Source organism: Vombatus ursinus, unplaced genomic scaffold (genome assembly GCF_900497805.2).
Source record: "Vombatus ursinus unplaced genomic scaffold, bare-nosed wombat genome assembly UNPS02015030.1, whole genome shotgun sequence".
NCBI lineage: Eukaryota > Metazoa > Chordata > Mammalia > Diprotodontia > Vombatidae > Vombatus > Vombatus ursinus.
In genome coordinates, this window is record NW_020954808.1 from 1,160,193 (window position 1) to 1,182,759 (window position 22,567).

The window sequence follows — 22,567 nt, forward strand, 5'->3', positions numbered from 1 at the left end:
CACACACACACACACACACACACACACACACACACACACACACACACCCAGGTGTTCTGGGATGAGAACCTGGAATGGGTGGGGTCAGTGCAAAGAGCAGAGGGGAGGGGAGCCCTGGACACCTGGGATCTGCCCTAAGTTCTTGGGCTGTGCAGGAAGGCCTGGTGATCCCAACCCTAGACCCCTGTCCCCCACCCCCAGTTTCCTTCCGGATCCTATTGTTCTCCAAACACCTGGCCTGAAGCCCAGCCTTGGAGGAGCTAAAGGGGGGCGGTGGCTGCCATAGTGTCCGAGGAAGGAATCTAGGACCCAAAGCCTGGGTCTTCTCTCTTCCAGATTGGAGTGTGTGAAGCAGGGCCCAGGAGGGGCGGGGCTCTGCGCTCCGAGGTAAAAGGTGGGGCTGGAGTAAGTGTCCCCGACCTCCACCCAGAGCCCAAAGGCCTCCTGCACCCATCACTGTCCCTAATCGACCTCCACCCACAACCCACAGGCACATTTCTCGATCAGTTCGGTGGGGAGGGGGGAGTCAGGAAGTGAAACCAGCCTAGAAACAGAAAATGAAACCAAAGCAGGTAGAGGATAGAGGAGAAGGTGTAACCATGCCTCAACTGGGAGGAGAGCTAGGGCCTGGCCCAGAGGGTAAGGGATGAGGGGCGGCTGTCCTGTGTCCTCCTTGCCCCCTCAGATCTGGCAGACCTAGGCTCCAGTCTTACCAACTGACTATGGGCTCAGGTAAGTCTCCTCTTCTCTGGGCCTTAGCTTCCTTTTCCTTCTCTTTAGTCAGGGGATGGGGTGGGTTCAGTTGTCTCTAAGGTGTCTGCCTCCCAGACCTGACATTCCCTGTTCTAAGGTCCCTCTGAGCTCTGACATTCCCTGTTCTAAGGTCTGTCCCAGCCCTGACATTCCCTGTTCTAAGGTCCCTCTGAACTCTGACATTCCCTGTTCTAAGGGCCCTCCCAGGTCTGACATTGCCTATGCTAAGGTCTCTCCCAGCCCTGACATTCTCTGTTCTAAGGGTCCTCCCAGCCCTGACATTCCCTGTTCTAAGGTCTCTCCCAGCCCTGACACTCCATGTTCTAAGGGCCCTCCCAGGTCTGACATTCCATGTTCTAAGCCCCAGCCCCATCCCCAGTTCTTGATATTTCCTGTCCTAAGGGCACTTCCATAGAGGACATTTCATGTTCTAAGGTCATTACCAGCTCAGATATTATCTGGGTCTAACATTCTATGACATCAAAGTCAGGATGTCCCTGGATCTCCAAGCATTCTCCTGAAGGCCTGGCACACTCCCCAGGGTTGGGCCCCTTCCCCCCTCTCACTTCCCTGGCTCTTTCTCCCATTTCATGGAGGCTCCCCCTCCCCATATTCTCTGCCTCCTGGGGCAGTAATCTGAGTGAGGGAATAGGTGTTTCAAAGGGGAGGCAGAGTTCAGCTGGCAGGGAGAGAGGACAGAACCAAAGGGAGAAAAGGAGACCTCTCCCCAGGCACACTCAGGCACATGCACACGCACGAACACACACACACCCCCCACACATTCACACACACATACACATATACATGCACATACCACACACACATATATACACTCACACACACACCCCACATATTCACACACACATACACATATACATGCACACGCCACACACACATATATACACATTCACACACACACACCTCTACACACATTCACACACACACACATATTCACACACACATACCCATATACATGTACACACCACACACACATATATACACATTCACACACACACACACACATTCACACACACACACATACACATATACATACACACACCACACACATATATATATATACACACTCCCACACATGTGACCTCATGTCCCTAAGCCTCCAGAACCCAGCTCCGGTTTCCAGTTTCCACTAAACCACAGGCAGGGGGAGGGGGGTTTGACCAGAGCCTGTCAGTGCCCAGCCCCCCTCTCTCAACATCTGGGCTCACACCTGCCCATCCTCCCTGCCCCCCCCACACACACCTGGCTTGCCTGGCCCCTTCCCATCTAGTACACCCTCCAACTCCCTCCCCCAGAAAACAACTTGTGAAGACACGCAGAAGTTTCCCGGGGCTCTCTCCACCTACCCGGGTTTGAAGCCCTTGGGTGCCCCCACCCAGATGTTGGCCCCCAGCGCCTTCCAAGGAAAGAGCCCTGTCCTGGGGGTCAGGAGAGCTGGGTTCAAGCTCCGCTCCGGCCCCGTGCCGGCGTGACCTGGGCCTCTCTGGGGCTCGGGGTTGGCGTCCTCAGTGGGGTGGCCGTCGGCGGTGACACCCCTCGGCTCCAGGAACCCCCGGGCGCCCCCCTTCCCTGGTCCGAGCTCCCTTCCCCAGCCTGCAGCCCCACACCTTCTGGTCCACGATGGAGCACGCCAGCTGCTTGACGTGGGCCAGGTCTGAGGCGGCGGGCAGCAGCACGAACTCGCGGGTCAGCCCGATCTGGATGTGGAAGGAGACCCCGCCGGAGCCCGGGGCCAGCAGCAGGAGGGGCGTCTGCTGCTGCTGCGGCGGCAGCGGCTGCGACAGCTCGGGTCCCGCGTGGGCTGGGGGCGGCGACCCCGGCCCGGGGGAGTGCGGGAGCCCAGTGGGAGAGGAGGAGGAGGAGGCGGGGGCGGCCATCGGGGGGGCTACGGGGTGGCGCCCGGCCGCCTCACGCCCTCATCCACCCGCGATCGTGGGAAGGGGTCGCGTGGACTGGGGCAGAGAGGTGCACCCTTGAGTCGGGATTCCTCGCGCCTGGAGGATCAGCCGGCTCGGGAGGAGAGGGATGGGACCCGGGGGACCCGGGGACGGAAAGGTCCAGACACCCCGCGGGGCCCCCACGCGGGCAGAGAGGATCAGACCCTGGGGGACCTGGGGAAGTCGGGGGGGGGGGGCCGCGGGGGTTACCGGGCGGGCTCGGGCTCGGCGGGCCGGGGTCGCGGTCGCCACGGGCGGGCGGGGGTCGCAGGGCTCCTTTCCCGCCCCCGCCCCCCGCGCTGGGAACTTTGTAACTCTGCAGCGGCGGCCCAGGAGGAAGTGTCCTGACCGACGGCGCGGGCAGCCAATCAGCGCGGCCTACGGTGACGTCAGGGAGGCAGGAGGGGGGGCAGGACCCAGGAGCTGGGGGGGCGGGGACCCCGCGGCCCCCAATACTCCGGCTGGGGCTCCAGGGGCGGGCCGGCCTGGGGAAGCGCGGGAAGCCCTCTCCCTAGGCCCAGAGAGTGGAGCGGGGGGGGGGGGGGGGGGCAGGCCGACTCCTCCCCCACACCCCAGCCCCGCCCCGCCCAGGTCCCGGAAACAAACTTTCCTCAGCGCTGCGCGGAACCCCCACGCGTGGGCCCTGGCCCGCCCAGGCTACACCCCCCGCCCCGGGTTCCAGGCCTCGCGCCCCCGGGCTCCAAGCTCCAGGATGCCCTGGAGGTGGCTACCCTGGGATGGTGGGGAGGATGCCCGTGGGGCCCTGGATAACCCCAGTGCGGGGGGCTTGGAGAGGTGGGGGGGCCCCAGGCCATTGTCCTGGGCCCCGAGATCCTCCGGCTCAACTTGTAAGAGGCGGTGGGAGGCCAGGAAGTCTTGCCTAGCGAACCCAGCGCTAGAGCGAAAGTGCCCCCCCGCCTTCCCGGGAGGTTGGAGGTGCTCAAGGGATGAGAGGGTCCTCAGAGGATGGGGGGTTGGGGTCAGGGGGCATTGACGCTGAAGGAGTAGGAGGTGGGATGGATGGCTGTCCTAAGTCTTCTTAACCTCTCTGTGCCTCAGTTTTCTCATCTGTAAAATGAGGATTATAGCGCCTACCTCATAGGACTGGTGAGCATGGTAATAAAGGTACGGCCTTTCTCGAACCCTACAGACCTGAATTAAAAGCACCCTCGATCTTTCTCTCCCTCCCCCCCAAAAAGAAGTGGTCTTTTCTTCCTCTGAGACAGAAAGCCCCTGGCCCGGGGTCCCAGCGAACCAGGTGTGGGCCCCTCCGCGGGTGCACAGCCCTCGGTGCCTCCGGCACTGTTCTCAGGGCCAGTCAGTCCAACTTTGGGACGTGACATAGTCTGACATGAAAGCAGTTTCACGTCTCTCCCGGCTGCGGAGCTGAAGGTTCTGAAGACCTCCCCTTTCTCACATGTCACACTTCAAAGGGTCTTCTTTCTAGCTCTGGTGTCTGTCCATACTAAGCATCAGGCGAGGACCCAGAAAGGGGTCACTGCAGCCTGCCCTGACGGGGCTTCCTAAAGGACCCGATTACTGTAATGACCTCCCATAAAAAAGTGCTGGAACAAGGTCTGGAGAGGGGCTGAGGGGGAACAAGGCTGCCCCCCCCCCCTTTATCCTTAGGAACTCTGAGATGGGCTGGCTACACAGACAGTAGTTGTGGCTGTTTATAGACCACATCCGGGGGCTGGGGCTAAGGGAAGGAAGTCTAAGGCTTCAAGCTGAAACCCAAACCACCACGCTGGGGGGGGGGGGGGGTTGCGTCATGAGCTCCATGTGTACAACCATGGAAGTGTGGTTGTGGATGGCCAGTCCGGTTCTGAGGCCTAATCAAGTCCAAGGGCTCTACCCCAACCCACCCCAAAGTGACCTCAAATCTCCATGTTGTTCATGAAATTCTCCCAGATAGAGGCTCCACCCTCCCCGTAGCAGCTACCCTGGGGGACACGACGAAGCATACCACATTTCTGGCCAGGATCCAAATCCAATTCTACCCCCGCCTTTAGATTTGCTTTCTACCTGGACAATGAGAGACTAGATGGCACCTAAGATAACCGTGGGTCCTCTGTCCCCTACAGACTGTCAGCTGCCCCAGGCCAGAAACAGTCTCCAGCAGGCCTTGGAGCACAGCAGCCAGAATGCTGGCTGCAAGAACTGGGTAGGCAGTCTGATGAGAAGTGACTGCTCCCCCAGCTCTGGGAGGAGAAATGGTCCCAGAGGGCCAGGGGAGGCAAGGGAGATATGGTTCCCTGACTTCACTTCCTGCACCCCACCCTCCCCCAAGTTACAAACACCTCCCTCCAGGTCCACCTTCTCCCTTTCACTGAAGGCCTAGCCCTCACAGAGGGGGCCCCTCCCCTCCCAAAATCCCAGAGAGCTCCCACTCCCAACTCCAAACGACAGCCAGTCTTATTCCAAAGGTTTTATTGAGGCAGGTTTTCACATACAATTGGGAGAAGGCAGGAAGAGGAGTGGGCCAAGGATGGGCCAAAGATTGGGGTAGGGCTGAAATTGAGAGTGAAATAAATATACAAAGAAAAGCTTAGGAACCCTGACTAGGGACAGGGGACAGACCAACAGACTATCACACAGTGATAACAACCAAAGGAGGGCATCTGGGGAGAAGCGGGGAGGGGATGTCTGGGCTTCCATTTAAAATTGTATTGATTTATACAGAATATACAGTGTGAAAAAGGGGTGAGAGGGGGAAAGAAGGGATTCAACACCTCCACCCCAATGTTCCTCCCTAGAGCCAACGAGCCATCCCTCTCCTCCCCATCAACCCCTGGCACCGAGGGGGCCTCCTTCCCTCCCGGCCCCCTCCCTGTCTAGGCAAAAATAGTCCCCTGGGCAGTTATGCTTCTGGGGTAGGGGAGGAGCTAGTGTCTGTAGAGTGAGTGAGTGTGAGAGTGTGAATGTGTATGTGTGTGTGAGTGTGAATGTGAGTGTGAATGTGTGAGTGTGTGTGCGTGTGAGTGTAGCTAGTGTCTGCAGTGTGTCTCTTTGTGTTTCTACACCTTGGAGAAATGGACTGGGCAGCCCAAGGGGCAAGCTGTGGTGACCCAAGATATGACCCTGGTGCCCCCAACCCTCAGTCTAAATCCCCCATTCCTTCCTCCAAACTGTCCACAGACCCAGGGAGTATTCCCACGTGCCCCCCCAGAGCACCGTCTTGACTCCTCTGGTCCATCTCCACTGCCTCACAAGAGGGGACAATGAGGCAGACGGAGGGTCCCAAGATAGCGGGAGCTGCACCTCCCAGCATCACACCCCTATTACTGGACTTGAGTCCAGTAGAGAGGGGAGAAAAGGAACAGATTCCTGAAGGGGTAGGGAAGCGTCAGGTCCCTACTGGCTGGAGAGAATGGCTCCCCTCTTCGACCCCCAGAAATGGGGAAGGTGACAGAGGAGAGGGCCAGCCCCACAGGCTGCTAGCACCATGAGGCTCAGGGAGCGGAGGCATCGCGCTCCCCCAGACTAGACGTGGAGCAGAGAAAATCACCGGCTGAAAAAGAGGAGACACATGGTCGGGCAGAGCTCACAGGTAATCTACACTCCCCGCCAGCCACACAGGCACACTTTAGGACCAAAGAAACCTTTGGGTTTTTTTGTTTGTTTTTACCAAAAGATGCCAAATTGGGCCAGCTAGGTGGCACAGTGGACAGAGCACTGGCCCTGAAGAAAGGAGGACCTGAGTTCAAATCCAAACTCTGACACTTACTAGCTGTGTGACCTCGGGCAAGTCACTTAACCCTGACTGCCTCCCAAAAGAAGATACCAAATCCATTGCAATGATCCAGGCAAGTGGCAAGAGGGAGAACCAAAGAAATCTTAAACGCACCCACTCCCCGTACTGACAGGGACCTGAAGCCCAGGGATGTAGCACTGCCCAAAATCACATAGAAAGGGTGCGAAGCCACTCACAGCAGCTCTACTGACTCACCTCTGCGAGGGCCCTGCCCCACCCCACCCTTCCTCGGGGAAGAGGGGGGAGGTGGCAGGGCTTGACACGGGGCGTCATACAAACACTTTGGCCAACGCATCGGCCCCAGCGCTTGCGATGAGCGCCTTGCTGGGATGGCAGGCCACAGCATGAATGGCTTCCTCATGTTTCTTACGATGTGCTGTGATCTCCTGCACGCACGTCTTATTGTCCAAGCTCCAGAGGCGGAGGGAGCAGTCGTGGCCTGGAGGGGAAGGAGCCATTTACCAGCGTTTTAGCCTCCTTTCTGCCTCCCCGTGACCCAAAGCACAGTGCTGGCCTCATCCCCGGCCAGACCTTAACGGACCCAATCCTATTTAACAATTTAACAATGGCCCTGAGAGCAAAGGCCTATGGGAAGTCACAGCCAGAGCTGGGGCTGGAGCAAGGGACCCCCCTCCTCAGTGCCATCCAGTCCCCACAGTCGCTCCTGCCTTGCTGACATTCCCCACTCCTGACCTTCCTGGGACCCAGCTCCAGCCTCCTTCCTTTTTAATTTTGCTCAGGGCCTTTCCTAATTCCATTAGACCAAATCCTTCTGCCCTGCACCAGCACCAGCACCGCCTCCCCTGACTCTGTTCTACTTAGCAAGCCTTATCTCTATGCCCAAAATGAGCCCCCCTTTCTTGGGCAGGCTGCTTTCACTGCTCCCATAGAGCCTGCTGTCCTGCTCCCTAGGACAGGGAGGATCTGGGGGGCAGGGACTTACTTCCGGACATCAGGAACACCCCATTTGGGTCAACAGCCAAGCAGGTCACGGCATCGAGGTGAGCAACCATGGAATGCACAGATTTACCTGTCCAGGTAAGACAGCAGGTTCAAGTATGGGTCTGCTCCCTGTAGACCTTCGCCCCAGGGTTCATGGCTCAGCTCCCCATCCGTATACCTATCTCAGGGTCAGGCTGGGAAAATGAGCAATCGGGACAGGGACACACGCTATCTGCTCCTACCTGTTCGATTGTCCAGAAATCGGATGCCTCTGTCATCATGGGCAGTGATGGTAAGGGGCTGGTTAGGGTGGCTCACCACCTGGTTGATCTGTGTGGAGCCTAAAAGGAGTAGAATGAGTGAAAAGAAAAAAAAAACAAAAACAAAAGCCGGGATTAGAGAGAAGCCAATTACACTCATCCATATCTATATTCTGCCACTTCCAAGCATTTTAGCCTCAGTTTTCCCCAATCTGTAAAATGGGAAGTCTGGACAGATTCTAAGGTGGTCTTTAGTTCTGAGATTCCCCAGTTCCCCGGTCCCATCCAGAATCTCTAAAACGGAGCAAGCGCAGCGGCTAAATGTGGAGTCCCATTCAGTCTAAGCAGCAGGCTTGGAATCCAGCTCCAGACACTTCCAGACACTGAGGATTACTGCAGGCACATCGCTTGGCCTGCCTCAGTTTCCCCATCTGTCAAATGGGGATAAGAACAGTACCTTCCTCCCAGGGGGAGGGTTTCATCCAATAAATAAAATATGGAAAGCACATGGCAGATACTCGACTCGGATTGTTTTCTATCTGAGAATCCCTCTCAGCTGCACTTTCCTGTGACTCTGCTCAGTGAGGTCTGCCCCTGCCAAAGACAAGGGCCTGACCCCCCCTTTCCCACCTCCATCTCTCCTCAGGGACTCCTGCTTACCACTGCTCCCTCGGGACTCCAGTGTGAGAAGGGCACTGCCAGTCTCCAAGTTGTAGAGGACCGTGTCACCTGAGCGGAAGGAAGCCACAGCCTGGGCTGGCTCTGTGCTGGTGAAGGCCACGGAGGTGGGGATCCCATGTTCTGTTCAGGGCGAGAGGGAGATAGCTGTGAGACACCCCCTCCCACCCCACCCCTGGCATGGCATGGCAGCGGCCCTGAGGGCACAGGGTGTGAAGCCAGGCTCAAGCCCCTGGAGAACAAGAAAGCAGAAAGGACGAGCTTGTTCTGTCTGCCTCAATAGGGAGGGAAGCAAGAGACAGACTGAGGCTGGATAGCAGGAGCCAATCACCTCTAAGGTCCCTCTGATCGGAGGTTTAGTTCCCCAGGGATCTCCCTTTCCCCCCATTTCCAACCCCACTAACCGCCAGCTGTGTGGAAAGTGCACAGGCAAGTGGGGCTGTTTCCACTGGGGTCCCAGATACGAATGGTGCCATCCGCAGAACAGGAGGCCAGACGGCGCGAAGTAGGGCTGAAGGCGAGGCCCCACACGGCATCCCCGTGGCCCTCCAGGACACTGCTCAGCACGCCAGGGTCTGGGCCCAACCCACAAGGAGAAAATGCCAACTGTCAGAAGGACCCAAGGCTGGACTCCCCTCTGCTCCTCCCAATCAGCGATGGAGGACTCTGGCTGACAGGGGGAGACAGGGGAAGGTCCCTGAGGGTCGCACGTCCTGGGCTGAGCAGGCAGAGCCACCTACTGCCACTGCCTATAGCATATGACATCACTCTGGCTCAGCCTCCAAACCCTCAGAGACAGAATGGCACACATCAGGGGCCTCGCTAATCTTAACTGGAGTGGGTCACCAGGTAGGGGTTTTGGGGACGCCCTGTGCCCTGCGGGAGGGCTGCCCTCACCATAGCCATCATACGGGTCCATATTGAGGTCCGGGATCCTCCAGCAGTGGATTCGGGCATCTGCTCCCCCGCTATAGCAGTGCTCGCTCTGAGTGCCCATGGCCACTGCCAACACAGGGCCCCTGGAGGGGGAGGGACAGCAAGAAATGAGCAGGGACCCCCTGCCGGGCCACCCTCAGAGGCAAGGTACCGAGCCCCGTCACAGACACAAGGTCAGGCCTGTGTTTCCAGAGTTCCCCTACCCGGGCCCTCCAGGGACACATCCTATCACGTCCCTATGGCACGCCACTCTAGTCTGCAGTGACCGTGGCCAAGGCATGTCCTCTGAACTCTGGCACTATGAGCATGGGCTCTACTCGCCTGGCCAACTTCTCAATACAGAGTGCCTACTGTGCGCCAGCTGCCAGGCTAAACACTTTACAAACGCTCTCTCATTTGACCCTCCCAACAACCTTGGGGCAAGGGCAGGCAGCCCCACGTGCAGAGACTTGCCCAGAGGGTCTGAGGCTGGGCTTGATCTCGGGGCTGCCTGACTTCAGGCCAGCGCTCCCCCAGCAGCCTCACAGCAAACATGCTTTGAAACATTTTGAAGACCTGGGCTTTCAAAGTGGGGGGAGGAAGGGGAAGCTAGGTGGCACAGTGGATAGAGCTCTGGCCTTGGAGTCAGGAAGACCTGAGTTCAAATTCAGTCTCAGATACTTAACACTTACTAGCTGTGTGACCCTGGGCAAGTCACTTAACCCCGACTGCCTCACCAACCCGCCCCCAAAAAAAGGGGGGAGGAGAAGCTGCCCTTTGCCCACCTGTGGGCCCGGAAGGCGTGGATGGGCTCCACATCCAGAGCCGCATTCCTGCACAGAAGAGAGGACATGGGGTGTCAGCGGACAGGTTGCAATGCTCACGATCCCCCCTCCCAGGACCCCTCCACACCCCTCCTGGGGCCCTCACTTCTTGGCTGTCACTGTCTTCTGCAGGTTCCAAAGCTTCAGAGTGCCATCCTCTGAGGCAGTGAGCAGGGCCGATTCACTGTGATGGAAGGCCAGCGAGCGGATGCCGTCATAGTGGGAGCGGAGGGTGAATTTGGGGTTCCAGGTCTTCTTGAAGGCATCTTTGCTGTCTGAGAGCTGGGGGGGGAGGGAAGACAGGGCATCTCTCTACGTTGCCCCTCCACACCCTGCCCTTCCACACCTCCAGGGGTATACCCAACAGCTGCAAAGACATCTGAGACCCAGGGAAGTCCCCAGACCCTCCAGGCCAGTCACCCTCCTTGACCTGGTTGGGCTGAGAGAATCCCCCCATCTCAGAGGTCATCCAGTCTGCCCTGCAGGGGTCCTTCACCTTTTCTGTGACATGGACCCCTATGGGGTCCTCCTCAGGTTTTAAAAGAGAGGCTTACAAAGGAAACCACACCCATGGATGTGCATCTGTCTGGGGGGGAAAGGCTGGGGCCCCAAGTGCAGTCTCAGAGGGTGGACAGAAACTTTGAGCTGCTGCTCCGCTGTGGTGGCCCTCCCCACATGGGGCCAGCCTGAGCACAGACACCCCATGGGCTCAAGTCCAAATACTGTTCAGACTCCCCCAAACTCAAATGACCCAGCAGACTCAGTACCCCCAGCAGCCACACCACAAGCATGGGTCACCATGCCCCTGGGAAACCAATTCTATTGAAACAATTATCAAGGCCTTTCCGAATCAAACTCATGGACCAGAGGGTAAGACTCCACCCTCCCTAAGCATCTCTGCCAGGTTTCTCTCTAGAGGTCTTCAGAAACAGGGAGCCCACTCCACTTTGGGCAGTAGGTGTCCTTCGCAATTCCTGCTCACAGCCTGTCTCTGTGTCACTGCAGCCTCATGGGCCCCAGGCTCCTGGCTCACTCTCTCTGCCAGCTACCTGGGTTCGAGCCCTGCGGGCAGCTGAGGATCGTTCTCCTATCCCAAGCTACACTCCCTCCCAACGTTGCTCCACTCCTCACCCACCTTCCCACCCCCCAGGTCCAGGGAAACACTTCTAGGGTCATAAGCCACAGGAATCTTGGGGCCATCTAATCCAGCCCCCTCGTCTTACAGATGACAAAACCGAGACCCAAAAGGAGAAGTGACTTTCCCAGGGTCACATGGATACCAAAAGGCCAGGCACATGTAGACAACTGCCATGGAGGACCAGGTCCCCTCCCTGTTTTAGAATGGGAAAGAGGCCTCCACATCCTGAGTCTGGGGACGTCACATCTGTTAACCCCTGGGCTACCCGGGCAAGGCAGACCCCGCACTCACATCACAGCTGAGGTCGTTGTCGTTGCTGACGGTGAGGTCCGCCAAGTCCCCCAGGCTCACCTCTCCTCCCCCAATCGTGTCCATGATGAAGACGTCAGAGGAGAAGCCAAGGGAACCTGGGAAGCACAGCCGGCTCACAGTGCGGGCCCTGGAGGATACGGGCCGCTCCTGGACTGGGCTGAGGCCTCGAGTCAGGACCGACAGACTCCTCCAGCTGCCTGGTGGCGCCTCGCTGAGCCAACCCCCGGCAAGCACCTCAGATCACTGATTCGCCTGCCTCCGCTGGAAGGCCTCCAAAGACAAGGAGCTCACCACCACCCCAAGCACATCTGATTGCTGAAGGCTCTGATATCAGTTCCAATCCTCCTTAGAATGAGCTGACATCTACCCCCCTCTAAGTCCCTCGCCTGGTGCCAGCCCCAGCCCGTCTCCACAGGCAAGACGGAGGACGCCTGGCTGGCTGGGCCACGGGAGCCCGGGATCCTCACCGTCATGGGGCCGAGGCTGCGGCGTGCCAGGTGGGGGACCGGTCCCTTTGGGGGGCAGCCCGTCAACGTCCCGAAGATCGGCCAGCATGCCCTGCAGCTTCACCCGCCGACTCTCTACCCGGGTGGGAAAAGGAGAACCCCAGAGGGGGTGAGCCGCCAGTCCCCTCAGGGGCTCCTCCTGCCCTCCCTTCGTCCCACTCCAGGGAGGAGGCAGAATGAGCCTCTCTACCCCCTGGGGCCCCTGAGTGGGGCAGGGGCCTGGAGGTCAGTGCCCAGGTGCCCTGCCTCAGCCCACCCTCCCTCTCAGGAAGGCCTGGACCATGGCTCTCTCCCTCCGAGGGCAGAGGTCAAGCCTGCAGGCTTCCTCATGGCCTCCAGAGGGAGGTCCCTTCAGGAAGCCTGTCCACCACGAGCCCGGGGCAGGAAGCAGCCGCAGGCTGGGAGGGAGAGGTGCTGGGAGTGGGCCCCCTCTGCTCACCCAGCTCAGTGCCGTCCCCAGAGCGACGAGAGTCAGCAGGCCCTTCCCCATCCTCCCCGGAGCCCAGAAAGTCAAACTCATTGATGGCATCCTCAGAGTCTTCGTCATCCTCCTCCTCGTCCATTTCTGGGACCAGGGGCTTCGATGATAACTAAAGAAACAGAAGGAGGAAATTGGGGGCTGACACCCAGCCAGGAGCCACCCCTCCACTGCTGATCAAGCAGGTCTTTTGCAAGGCCAGATTCCCCTTGCCAACAAACACTCTGTTACAGACCTACAGCAGCCTCTCCACCACGCCCCTGGTCAGTTCTAATCCTAAGCCTGGCATTCAAGGCCCTTTGGTCTGAACCCACTGAGCCAGCCTCATCTACCTCTGCTCTCACTCAAACACACCGACCACAGAATTAAATAAAAGGCCCCTCAGCTATCTTCTAAGTCAGGCTCCCTCATTATTCCCAAGAAGAAACCATAAACCAGGAAGCAGACCTCATCTGCTCAAGGTCACAAAACTTGTCAGGAGAAAAGCCAAGATTCAAATCCAGGGCCCTGGATCTGGGCAGATAGAAGCACCTGCCATCTCCCTCCTCTTCTCTCATTACCTCCAGCTCTGTGCCCTCAATACGCATAGACTGCTGTCCCTCCCCTCATCTCTCATCACCTCCTGATGTCCCTCCCTCTCTCTGTTTGTCTCTTATCTCCCCAGCCAGTCTCTAAATTCCCTGTATCTTTGAAAGGCCATGCTCATGGTAGACACAGAGCAGGCCAGCCTCCATCGCTCCTGCTATCAGCTGCCAGAGCAGAAGAGGGGTTGGGGAAGAGCCCTTTGCTCCCTATCTCCACCTGCTCAGCAGGAGGCTCGCCTGGCCTGCAGCCCTCCCGGGAGCTTGGCCCAAGGAGCCCCACCTTGACCCGCTGTTTCTTGGGCTGCAAGCTCTCTAGCTCCTCCTCCTCGTCACTGTCTTCATCCTCACAATTCTGCAGGAATGGGATCTTCTCCAACACAGAGCTGCCCAGCCGTTCTGCACCTTCCTTCCCTGCCGCATTCCTGCCCAAGATGTGAAGGGCCAAAGTTGGGGGGAGGGTCCACAGGAGCCCAAGAGATCCACACCAGAGCGGAATCATAGCCTTGGTCCTCATTGAGTGACCTCGGGCTATGACGTCCCCAAACCTGAGCTACGAGGGCCGCCCGGCCCCGCACCCCAGCCACCCAACCACCTCCTGAGCCAGGCCCCATCTTTCTGCCTTTCTGCTGACTGCCCAGAGGCACAGGAGGTACCCTGAGCCTGACTGCTAAAACCCTATTGGGGCACGTTCCAGGGAAAGCGGCCAGCAGGAAGGAACAGTTAGCCCCAGCCAGGCTTGACAATCCTAGGCCCAAGCCTAAAAGCGGTTGCTTTCTGACTTGACTGATGCTGTGAGCAGAGGCCACTCTCTGTATGTTCAATCAACACATATCATGTATGATAAATCCAAAAATTCAAACATGCTCACAGAAACATGTCTACCAGAGATCAAATGAGGTCATATTTTTCAAGTGCACAGCCATGCCTAGCACACAGTAGGTGCTTAATGAATGCTCCCCTCCTATGGGGTGTCAGAAGCTAGGTACAACTAGCCATCAGCTTCGGGAAGCAGAGAACGAATGGGATTCTGGGCTGCTGGATGGGCAGTGATGGGCCCATGCCCAAGTCTAGACAGAAGGGCAGAGCTGGGGGCCCTCACCTCTTGATCTGCTCTTCGATCTGCTTTGCCAGCACCGACTCCCCTACGGGAAGCCCTCCAGGGCTGCTATCACCAGGCTCGGTCGCGCCGTTCAGCTCCACAGAGCGGCCTAGCAGGGAACGCACACGCTTCGAACGCATGTCCAGGATGGTATCTGTGTAGCCCACCTCCTCCAAGTACCTTTGAGGAATGAGGGAAGGAAGATGGTTTGAGGGAAGCTCCTAGAGGGCCCAGAAGCTCTGGACACGAGGCAAAGCCAAGGAAGGGAGGGCAGGTGCCCCTCCTCAGGGAAGGGCGCTGTCCTTCAAACTGGGCACGAGGGAGCTCCCCAGAGGCAAGGGCCACTAACTCCACTCTGCCCCACCCTTTTGGCTCAACAACCTCCCTCAGCCCAAAAGACGGAGCTACTTGGCTTTCAGAGCAGGCTCAGCCCCAGGGATGACGGGTATCACCAAGGATCCCCCAAGCTCTTCCAGAAACGTCATCCCTGCAACCTTCAGAGGCCTTTCGACCGGGCCCAGCACCCCGGGCCCCACGCGACACTTACTGTCGGAGCAGCTGCCGGCCTTCCTTCCACACCAGCTGGCTGCTCTCCAAGGACACCGGCTCCACAGGCCCATTGGGGACTGATCAGAGAGAGAGAGAGAGAGACTAAGGCGACAGCCCTGACAGCAGCCGGGCTACCCACAGGGGTGGAGATTGGGCAGGAGCCCTGCCCCCAGCTACCCCCCAGTCCATCCAGGGGCCGGCTCCTCCCACCTTGCTCCAGCATGTCTGGTTTCTTCTCTCCTGGGTTTGAGTCAGTCCCAAACTTCAGTTTGTGGTACTTGGCTCTGGAAGAAAAGGCAGCTGTCAGTGGAGAACCCCAGTCGCTGACAGAAGCCATTCTACGCAGACTGATGTGCTTTCACTTCTAACATGGCAAATATCCATATGACCCGCATAAACAAAAGCCCTTGGGAACGGTCCTCAATAATTCTGAAGAGTGTAAAGGGGTACTGACACCAAAGAGTTTGAGAATTGCTGGACTCATTCAGACTTGAGAGGGACCACGGAAGAGCTGTCGGGTCAAGCTGCCGGAAGGCAGTCATGAGTGGAAAAAATACCAGACGTAGCGTCTGAGGCCCTGGGCTTGGGATCTGTGTGACCTTGGACAAGTCTCTAGTCTTCTCCAGGCTTTAGTTTCCCACAGAGGACATACAGTCTAGATATGGGGTTTTAAGCTGGGATGCCATGAATTGATTTCAGGGGTTCTATGACCTTGCAGGGAAAAAAGCTTCTATCTTATTTCACTATTTGTCATTTCCTTGATATTTCATTTCCTGTACTTCCAGACGTGACTGTGTGAAGGCATCCGTCCATCCCTGGGCTTCCCCAGGCTGACTGTCCAAGGGGAGCAGGACCCAAAGGAGGTAAAGAGAGCCCAGCATTCATGACAGAGCTGGCGCCAGGACTTCCCCCTGACCTACACTGCCTCCCTGCCTCTCTGTCTGGGCAGGCGACAGCAGGCTCAGCTCCCCCATGCAGCAGCCTCCCTTCCTTCTGGGAAAGCAGGGCTGCTGAGCCTGCCAGGGGGAGTGAGAAGACGCTGGCTTTGCCGGCAAGGCGCCTTGGGGCTCTGGAACCTGGGCAGCTCTCATCCTCTCTCTGAGCCTCAGTTTTCTCCCCTATAAAATGAGGCCTCTAAGGCCCCACCAGCCTCCTGCTCCAGGCTGAGCCACAACTCCCTGCCCTCAAAGCTGCAGCCCCCTGGGCCAGGCCAAAGAGAGCCTGTTGGGAATGCTGGCAGCCCTGTCAGGTGAAGATCCCTTCAGAGACATGATGTGAGGAGGTTGGACCTGGAAGAGAGTTGGCTTCCGAGGGCCACGGGCACCATCTTCACAAAGTGCAAGGGCTGCCACGGCCAAGCTTCATGCTCCAAGGGCACAGCGAGGAGACGTGCTTGACAGTCGTGGAGAGACTGACTTCAGGTCAATGGGAAGAAAACCTTCCTGACAACCAGAAGTGTTCACAGTGACACAGGCTGCCTCAGCGAGTAACAGGCTCCCTGTCTCTGGAGGCCTGGCAACCACTTTTAAGAGACTGATGATGTCGTACAAGGATCCAGAATTGCAAGAGGCCTGAAAAGTCACCTAGTCCAAAGCCTATCACTCTATAAACAAGGAGATGCTACCGCCCACACTGCCACAGGGGAGATGGCTTGCCTGCAGCAAGAGCCAATATTACCAGCTGAGACCCCTGCCCCTCAATGTGTTGGTTCTGGAGCCAGGGGAGGCCTCCCAGCCCCAACACCTAGGGCCTCAATGGCTGTCCCAGGCAGGTCAGCTAGCCTCTGTGGCCCTCAATTTGTTCCCCTGGAAAACAAAGAGCTTGGACCAGAAGGTCTCAAAAGTCCCCCGCAGTTTAAGTGTGATGACCCTGTCGGCACCTGTGGGCCCAATTCTTGTTCCTGTATTTTCATGTGGTTCTGTAACCCTCTAGTTGTTTCATGAGGCAATGTCTGGGCTCCCCAAGTGCAGCATGGCCTTCAATCATCTCTCCTGGTGCCCCTGGCCACAGCTGGGCCAATGGCTTTGGTGCTGCCATTAACTTGGCCAGGCTGTATACATAATGCTCTCCCCAGGAAGCCTCAGACATACTCCTGGCAAAGCCAGCCTATGAGCTGAGCCCGAGACCCTCCCAACCCCCTCCAGCTCTAAGATTTTGCCCAAGAGCCCCAGAGTGGTGGGGCAAAGGGGGGGTAGGGGAAAGCTCACCCACCGTTCCTGCTTCAGTGCGAACTCTAACATTTTGATCCGTCGCACCAGGTCTGTCTTAAGGTTCTCCTGCCCCTTCCTCTCCCCTTGGAGAAAAGCCACCTGGGCCTGAGAGGAGGAAAGAAGGAAAAGAGGGAGGGCCCAGGTTAGGGGATAAGAGACAAAACATACCATGGAATACTCCAGGCTCAAAGCGACATAAGAAAAAGGGTCCTTAATAATCAGAGCTATCCAAAAATGGAATGCCTTACCTGGCAGGAGAGAGAAGAAGGAGCAATGAGTCTCCCATCTCTGGAAGTCTTCAGATGAGAGCCGAGAAGATTCCCGTCTGGTTACCAACCAGCTAAATAACCTCCTCTGGGGTCCTTCTCCCAGGCCCAGACTAGGCTCTCCAGATGACCACAGCCATTCCCCCACTAATCAAGGGCCCAATCTGCTAGGAAGCCCTCAGCCAGGGACAACAGCCATTGGCCTGTATGTCTACTGACTCCTTCAGCAACACTGAGCTGTGCCCAGGACCATCTAAGCTTTACCTGAGGCCCTGTTTCAACAGGACATACCAACTAGAGATGCTCGAGGCGAAGGCTAGATGTGTGATGCTTCCCGGGCCAGGAGTCTTATGATTCCATGACCCCTTCCTTTGGGAGTGAGCTCCACAGTGACCTCTGGCCCAAAGTCCAACTCACTCAGTATCTTCCCTTTCCCACACTGCTCTGCGATGTCTCCTGCCCCACCAGGTTAGGAGGGGACAGCCCCAGGCTAGGCCCTGCTTCCTCCCTCCCCAGAATCCTCACCTCACATTCATCTTCGTACACAAGCTGCCAGATTCACATCCCTAAAATAACACTTTTACTCAGTCACCTTTCATAATCTGCCCTGAACCTGCCCAACCCAAGTTCAGTGTCCACGACCTGCTCAAAGTGGACCACATGCTTCCCCTCCTATGGGCCTCCCAGCCTTCTTTGGGCCTCAATTTTCCCACCTGCAAAATGAGAGGCTTGGACCAGGCATCTCTCTCCGACCTCTTCTAACAGTGCAAAGGTCAAGGGCTCTCTCCACCCACGTGAACCCCCAACTCAAGCTCCCACCTTCTGGGAACCCTGCCTGTGACCACTCCAACTGAGCTTATCCTGATCTCTCCCTAAAATTCCAGGGACCTGAGGGTCTGCACCACTCACAGAGGATCTTGGCTTCTAAGTTCTATCTCTTTACCTGTGAGTACGCCCTGAGAGAGCCCATCTGTAGTCCCCAAAGTGCTGAGCATGGGGCCAGCACCTGCTAAATGCTTAAAACACTGCACCTGGCTGGCGAAAGGGCTCTGCAGGGGGCAGTCCCTCCTCAGGTTCTCCTACTGCCCACTGTCCTCTGGCCCTCTCTCTACTCTAAGTGCCTTCTCCCCTGGCCAGAGCCTCTCAGTCAAGAGCATAGAAGAGAAGAGGAAAGACCCTTGGGGAGGGGCTGTCAGGAAAAATCAACAGAAAAAACCTATAGTGCCTCTCCTGTGGTTTCAAAGTCTCAGCAGGAAAATCTCTTACCAAGTCCTCTTCTTCCTCTTTTCCCTCAACTCAGTCTGTCTGCCCACTCCAAGGATTACTGTTCTATGAGATTCACCTCAGTTCTCAAAGGGGTCAATGAGATCTGCCAGCCAACCAACCACCCCCCCCCCCCCCCCCCCCCCCCCCCCCCCACACTCCCATAGGCACTCAATAAACGATGTTTGTTCCCCACCCCTATGCTGCTAACTTTGGGATTTACAGATTTGGTCAGCTCACAACCTCCAACACTCAACCCACAGCTCGGCGCTGCCTCTCCCATACACACGGTGCACACACGTGCACTCACACCCTCTCTCTGCATGGTCCCAGTTTTCCAGAACTCTTACCCATACTCCCACCCACCCAGTCAGAGCTGAGAAATCTCTCCCACTTCTCTTCCTGCTGTTCATCTCCCTCCTTCCTGACTGAGAGACAACCTGCTGGTTAGTGACTGAACAAGAGCCGGGTGAATGGAGCCCTCGCTGTCTTCATTCACAATGAAACATGGTCACCGCACCACCACCCTCCTCATCCCATGGGCCTTCCCAGCACCTGGAACTGCCTCCTTCCCTCCCCCTTTCCTTCTGACTCTCAAAATCTTCTTTCCTCCAAAATGCAGCTCCACCAACCCTTCCACATGAAGCCTCCCCTCCAAAAACGACCATGTATTTATCCTGCAGATATTTCAGATACACTTATACATATGTGTGCTGTCTCTCCTTGAGGGGCAGCACTTTTATTTTTTTTCCCCCTAGTGCCTGGCACATAGTAGGTGCTTAATGTTTGTTTATTCATTGATCTCCATTTAATAGGAAGAAGAAACGCATCTGGAGATTAACTGAATGCTATTGGTCACAAAGCTAGTGAGTACTAGATTGGGGATTTGAACACAGGTCTCTGGACTCCCTAATTCAGGGCTCCTGCCCCATCACTTTGTCTTTTGAATGGCGACACAACTCCCCTCCTTGGAGACCCCAGAGGCTCTAGGCAGCATTGGTCCGAGGCCCCTGAGGAAAGCCCACACCATTCCTGTGCCCCACAGCCAAACCCTCATGGGATTATTACCTGAGAACTGGAAGAACCCAGGTGACAGGCAGAATGGCCTCACACAGAGAAAGCCCTGGGTTCAAATTCTGCCTCTGACACGTCAGACCCTCTGACCTAGACAAATCACGCCCCCTCCTGCTCTCCATCAATCCTCTCAGATTATAAATTGCCAAGGAAGGGACGGCACTGGCAGTTTTCTCCTCCAGGAGCTCCCTGTCCCAATGAAAGCCCAGGTCCATTCCCTTGCTCTCTGTTCTTAGGGCTCCTAGAGACCAGCTAGTTTGACCTCCTCCTTTTATAATGGAAACTGAGGCTCAGGAGGGGCAAGGAACCTATCCAAGAGTATCTAGCAACCCTGCCATCTTCTCATCTCCCCCAGGCAGCCTGGGCTTGGAGGCAGCACACACCTGGGTGGGTGTTCCTGGAAAAGCCACTACACCCATCTGGATTTCAACCTCCCCCTCTGTAAAATGGACACAATACCAGTAGTATCACTGGAATCACAAGCAACCCGGCTCCATGACTTCAGGTAAGTTGATTCCTCTCTCTGGGCCCCAGGAAATGCATGTGTGCATGTGCGCACACGCACAGACATACACAGTGTCTCTAGAGAGCTTCCCCCAGGAGCTGCTGTGAGCGTCAAACAGCCAAGAGCATGCATCTAAAGCGCTTTACAAACCTGAAGAAAGGTCTCTCTCCTCTCCTTGGCCCAGAGCAGTGGCCAGCACAGACCATCAATAAGAAAGAGCTCAGGGAACTCCTGTGGAAGGACTGACTGGTAGTAATTTCAGCTACAAAATGGGGCCATGGGGTGGGCTCCCCAATGATGACCACTCGCAGAAAGAAGCCTGGCTGGGATTCCTAGCCCTGTCCCTATGTGACCTGGAGGAAATCATGTGACACCTCAGCCTCAGTTTCCTCATCTACAACAAGTAGATAACAAGGTCTTCACCACCCTACAGGAATGGTGAGGACTGCCCAAGGCTCCACATAAATGTTGGCCGCCTGATAGTCTGGGGCCTCTCGCTAGGCACCTGGTAGGCACAGCAACAGTCAGTGAATGAGACTCCCAGCACCTCTTGCTCTGACCCGTTCTTCCCACCTCCTCATCCTCCCTCGGCCACCCCTAGTGCCAGACTCCGGCCCCAGCTCTACCCTGGCCTCCCTGTGCCCAGTGAGTCCGGCAGTGAATGGACACAGAGTGCTCTGTGACCAGACCACCCAGCATCCCCTAACAGGGCCCTCATGCAGGAACAGGGGGCAGAGGGGCCTTCATAAGCTTGGTGGGCCAGCTGGCTTCCCAACCAAGATCGGATGACAAGGGGTGAGGAGAAGCTGCTTCAGGCAGGCACCTCACAAACAGCAGGAGGCAGAAGCAAAGACTCAATGGAGCCCATCAACAGCAGACCCAGGGCATGGGCGAAATGGCCCCCAGTACGCCAACTGTACAACATGAATACAAGTTGAATAGTCACAAAAAAGTGAATTCTGCTCAGGAGCCTCTACATGAAGGAGACAGAACATTTTTCTCTGGGGAAAAAAAAAGTCCACCTAAAATGGTTCAGCTGTCTACACAATTGTTGGGGCTTCAATACTAAGCAGCAGCATTTCTATGGCTGTCTCAGGCTGACAAAGCACTTCACATATACAATCTCATGTGATCCCCCCAACGACTGGGGGGAGGGGCTATTATTCCCATTTTACAGATGAGGCCACTGAGGCAGAGGGCAATGAAATGACTGGCCCAGGGTCACACAGTCAGTGGGTGTCAGATGCCTGATCTGGATTGTGCTGTGCCACCAACAGTTTTTCCCCTGCTCCCCCATTCTTCGGGGCTTCTTGTGACCATACTGCCTCCCCCCAGAATATAAGCTTGTTAAAGGCAGGCGCTGCTTCATCTTTGTTTTCCCGACCCCACCAGTGGCCCAGAGCCTGACAGGAAGCAGGCACCCAAGCCCTCCCAGGACAAACACCTCCTTATCCACGTGCTGGGGGAGGGCCCCATATCCCAAGGCTCCTCATATCCTCCAAGGGACCTCAAAAGACTCTAGTTCAACCCCCTCATTTAAAGATAAGGAAACTGAGGCTCAAGGGGCTGAAGCGATCTGTCCAGAGCCCCAACCTGAACCCAGATCCAACAGTCTTCCCCCATAGCAGGTGGCCAACGATCTATGACAACAGGCTGCTATTACTGGTGTCACCCTCCTCCAAATCTCTGCTTGGGGTCCTACCCTCATTCTCCCTGTATCCACTCCCCAAGCTGCCCTTCCCCAAATTTAGCCCTCTGAATCTCATTCTGGGGGGGCTGTGACCCCAACTTCCCTCATTCCCATGCCACCTCTGCCCCCAGCCCTGCCTGACAGTCTGTCCTTGGCAACACCTTTTCCATTATTCCAGGGGTCCAAGATCAACCAACACCTCCTCCAGTTCTTCTCACTTTCCTATTCTGGCGATTCTCTCTTCCAATTCTGAAAGAAGACCCAGCGTTATGCAGGACGCAAGGATCTTCAATGTGTGCCACCATAAGAGCTGTTGAAAGAATTAGGGATCGTCTTCAAAGGGTCATGAGTGTAATCTTCACAAGGAGGGACTCTGCTCCCCTTGACGCCCCCAGCAATCAGACCTAGGAGGAGGTGGGGGGATAGGCAGCTGCCAAGAAGCGAATTGAGGCTTGATATAAGAGCTGTCCTGACAGAGCCGCCTAAAAGGCGCTATGGACACTTTTAGAGGCACACTGGAAGCACACTCTGGATGCCACTTGTCCAGTTTGGGGTGGGGGCCTTCTATTCCTTATATAGAATTTTTCCTTATCCACATCTAAAACTCATCCTCCTACTCCAGCCCTCCCAACTCCTCCTCCTTCCTGGAGTATCTCTTCCTCCCATTTGGGTGTTGTTTCCTCTCCAAGTCCCCTAAAACCTTTATGGGGGTGGAGGCAGGGGTCACTTTTAACAGTCATCATTGAAGAGGGAAACCCTTCATCCCCACCACCCTTTGTCTCCTTCTCAGGCTTCACCCCGCCCCCCCCCCC

At 56.6% G+C, this 22,567-nt stretch overlaps 2 protein-coding genes across 3 annotated transcripts in view; both read right to left on the minus strand.

The window, feature by feature from the left end:
- The window catches only part of LOC114031015 (serine/threonine-protein kinase D2-like), a 14,101-nt gene extending 11,589 nt beyond the window's left edge, over positions 1-2,512 (minus strand). Inside the window, exon 1 of one of the 2 annotated variants that reach the window (XM_027846011.1) lies at positions 2,379-2,512. The gene's annotated coding sequence lies outside the window, so the exon portion shown is untranslated. Of the gene's footprint in view, positions 1-2,117; positions 2,222-2,378 lie in introns of those variants that run through there. The other variant, XM_027846012.1, reaches the window with a different exon arrangement.
- Positions 2,513-5,121: 2,609 nt separating this feature from the next.
- On the minus strand, positions 5,122-21,940 carry STRN4 (striatin 4). The gene is made up of 18 exons (XM_027845897.1): positions 21,917-21,940; positions 16,959-17,062; positions 14,958-15,031; positions 14,746-14,824; positions 14,199-14,378; positions 13,380-13,521; positions 12,477-12,627; positions 11,999-12,112; positions 11,511-11,626; positions 10,188-10,363; positions 10,043-10,090; positions 9,240-9,361; positions 8,747-8,917; positions 8,325-8,465; positions 7,647-7,745; positions 7,406-7,492; positions 6,658-6,901; positions 5,122-6,219 (listed from the first exon to the last, which is right to left on the minus strand). Exons 1-17 carry the CDS (start codon positions 21,923-21,925, stop codon positions 6,732-6,734), a joined length of 1,983 nt encoding a protein of 660 aa, XP_027701698.1. The 5' UTR covers positions 21,926-21,940; the 3' UTR covers positions 5,122-6,219; positions 6,658-6,731.
- Positions 21,941-22,567: the final 627 nt, after the last annotated feature.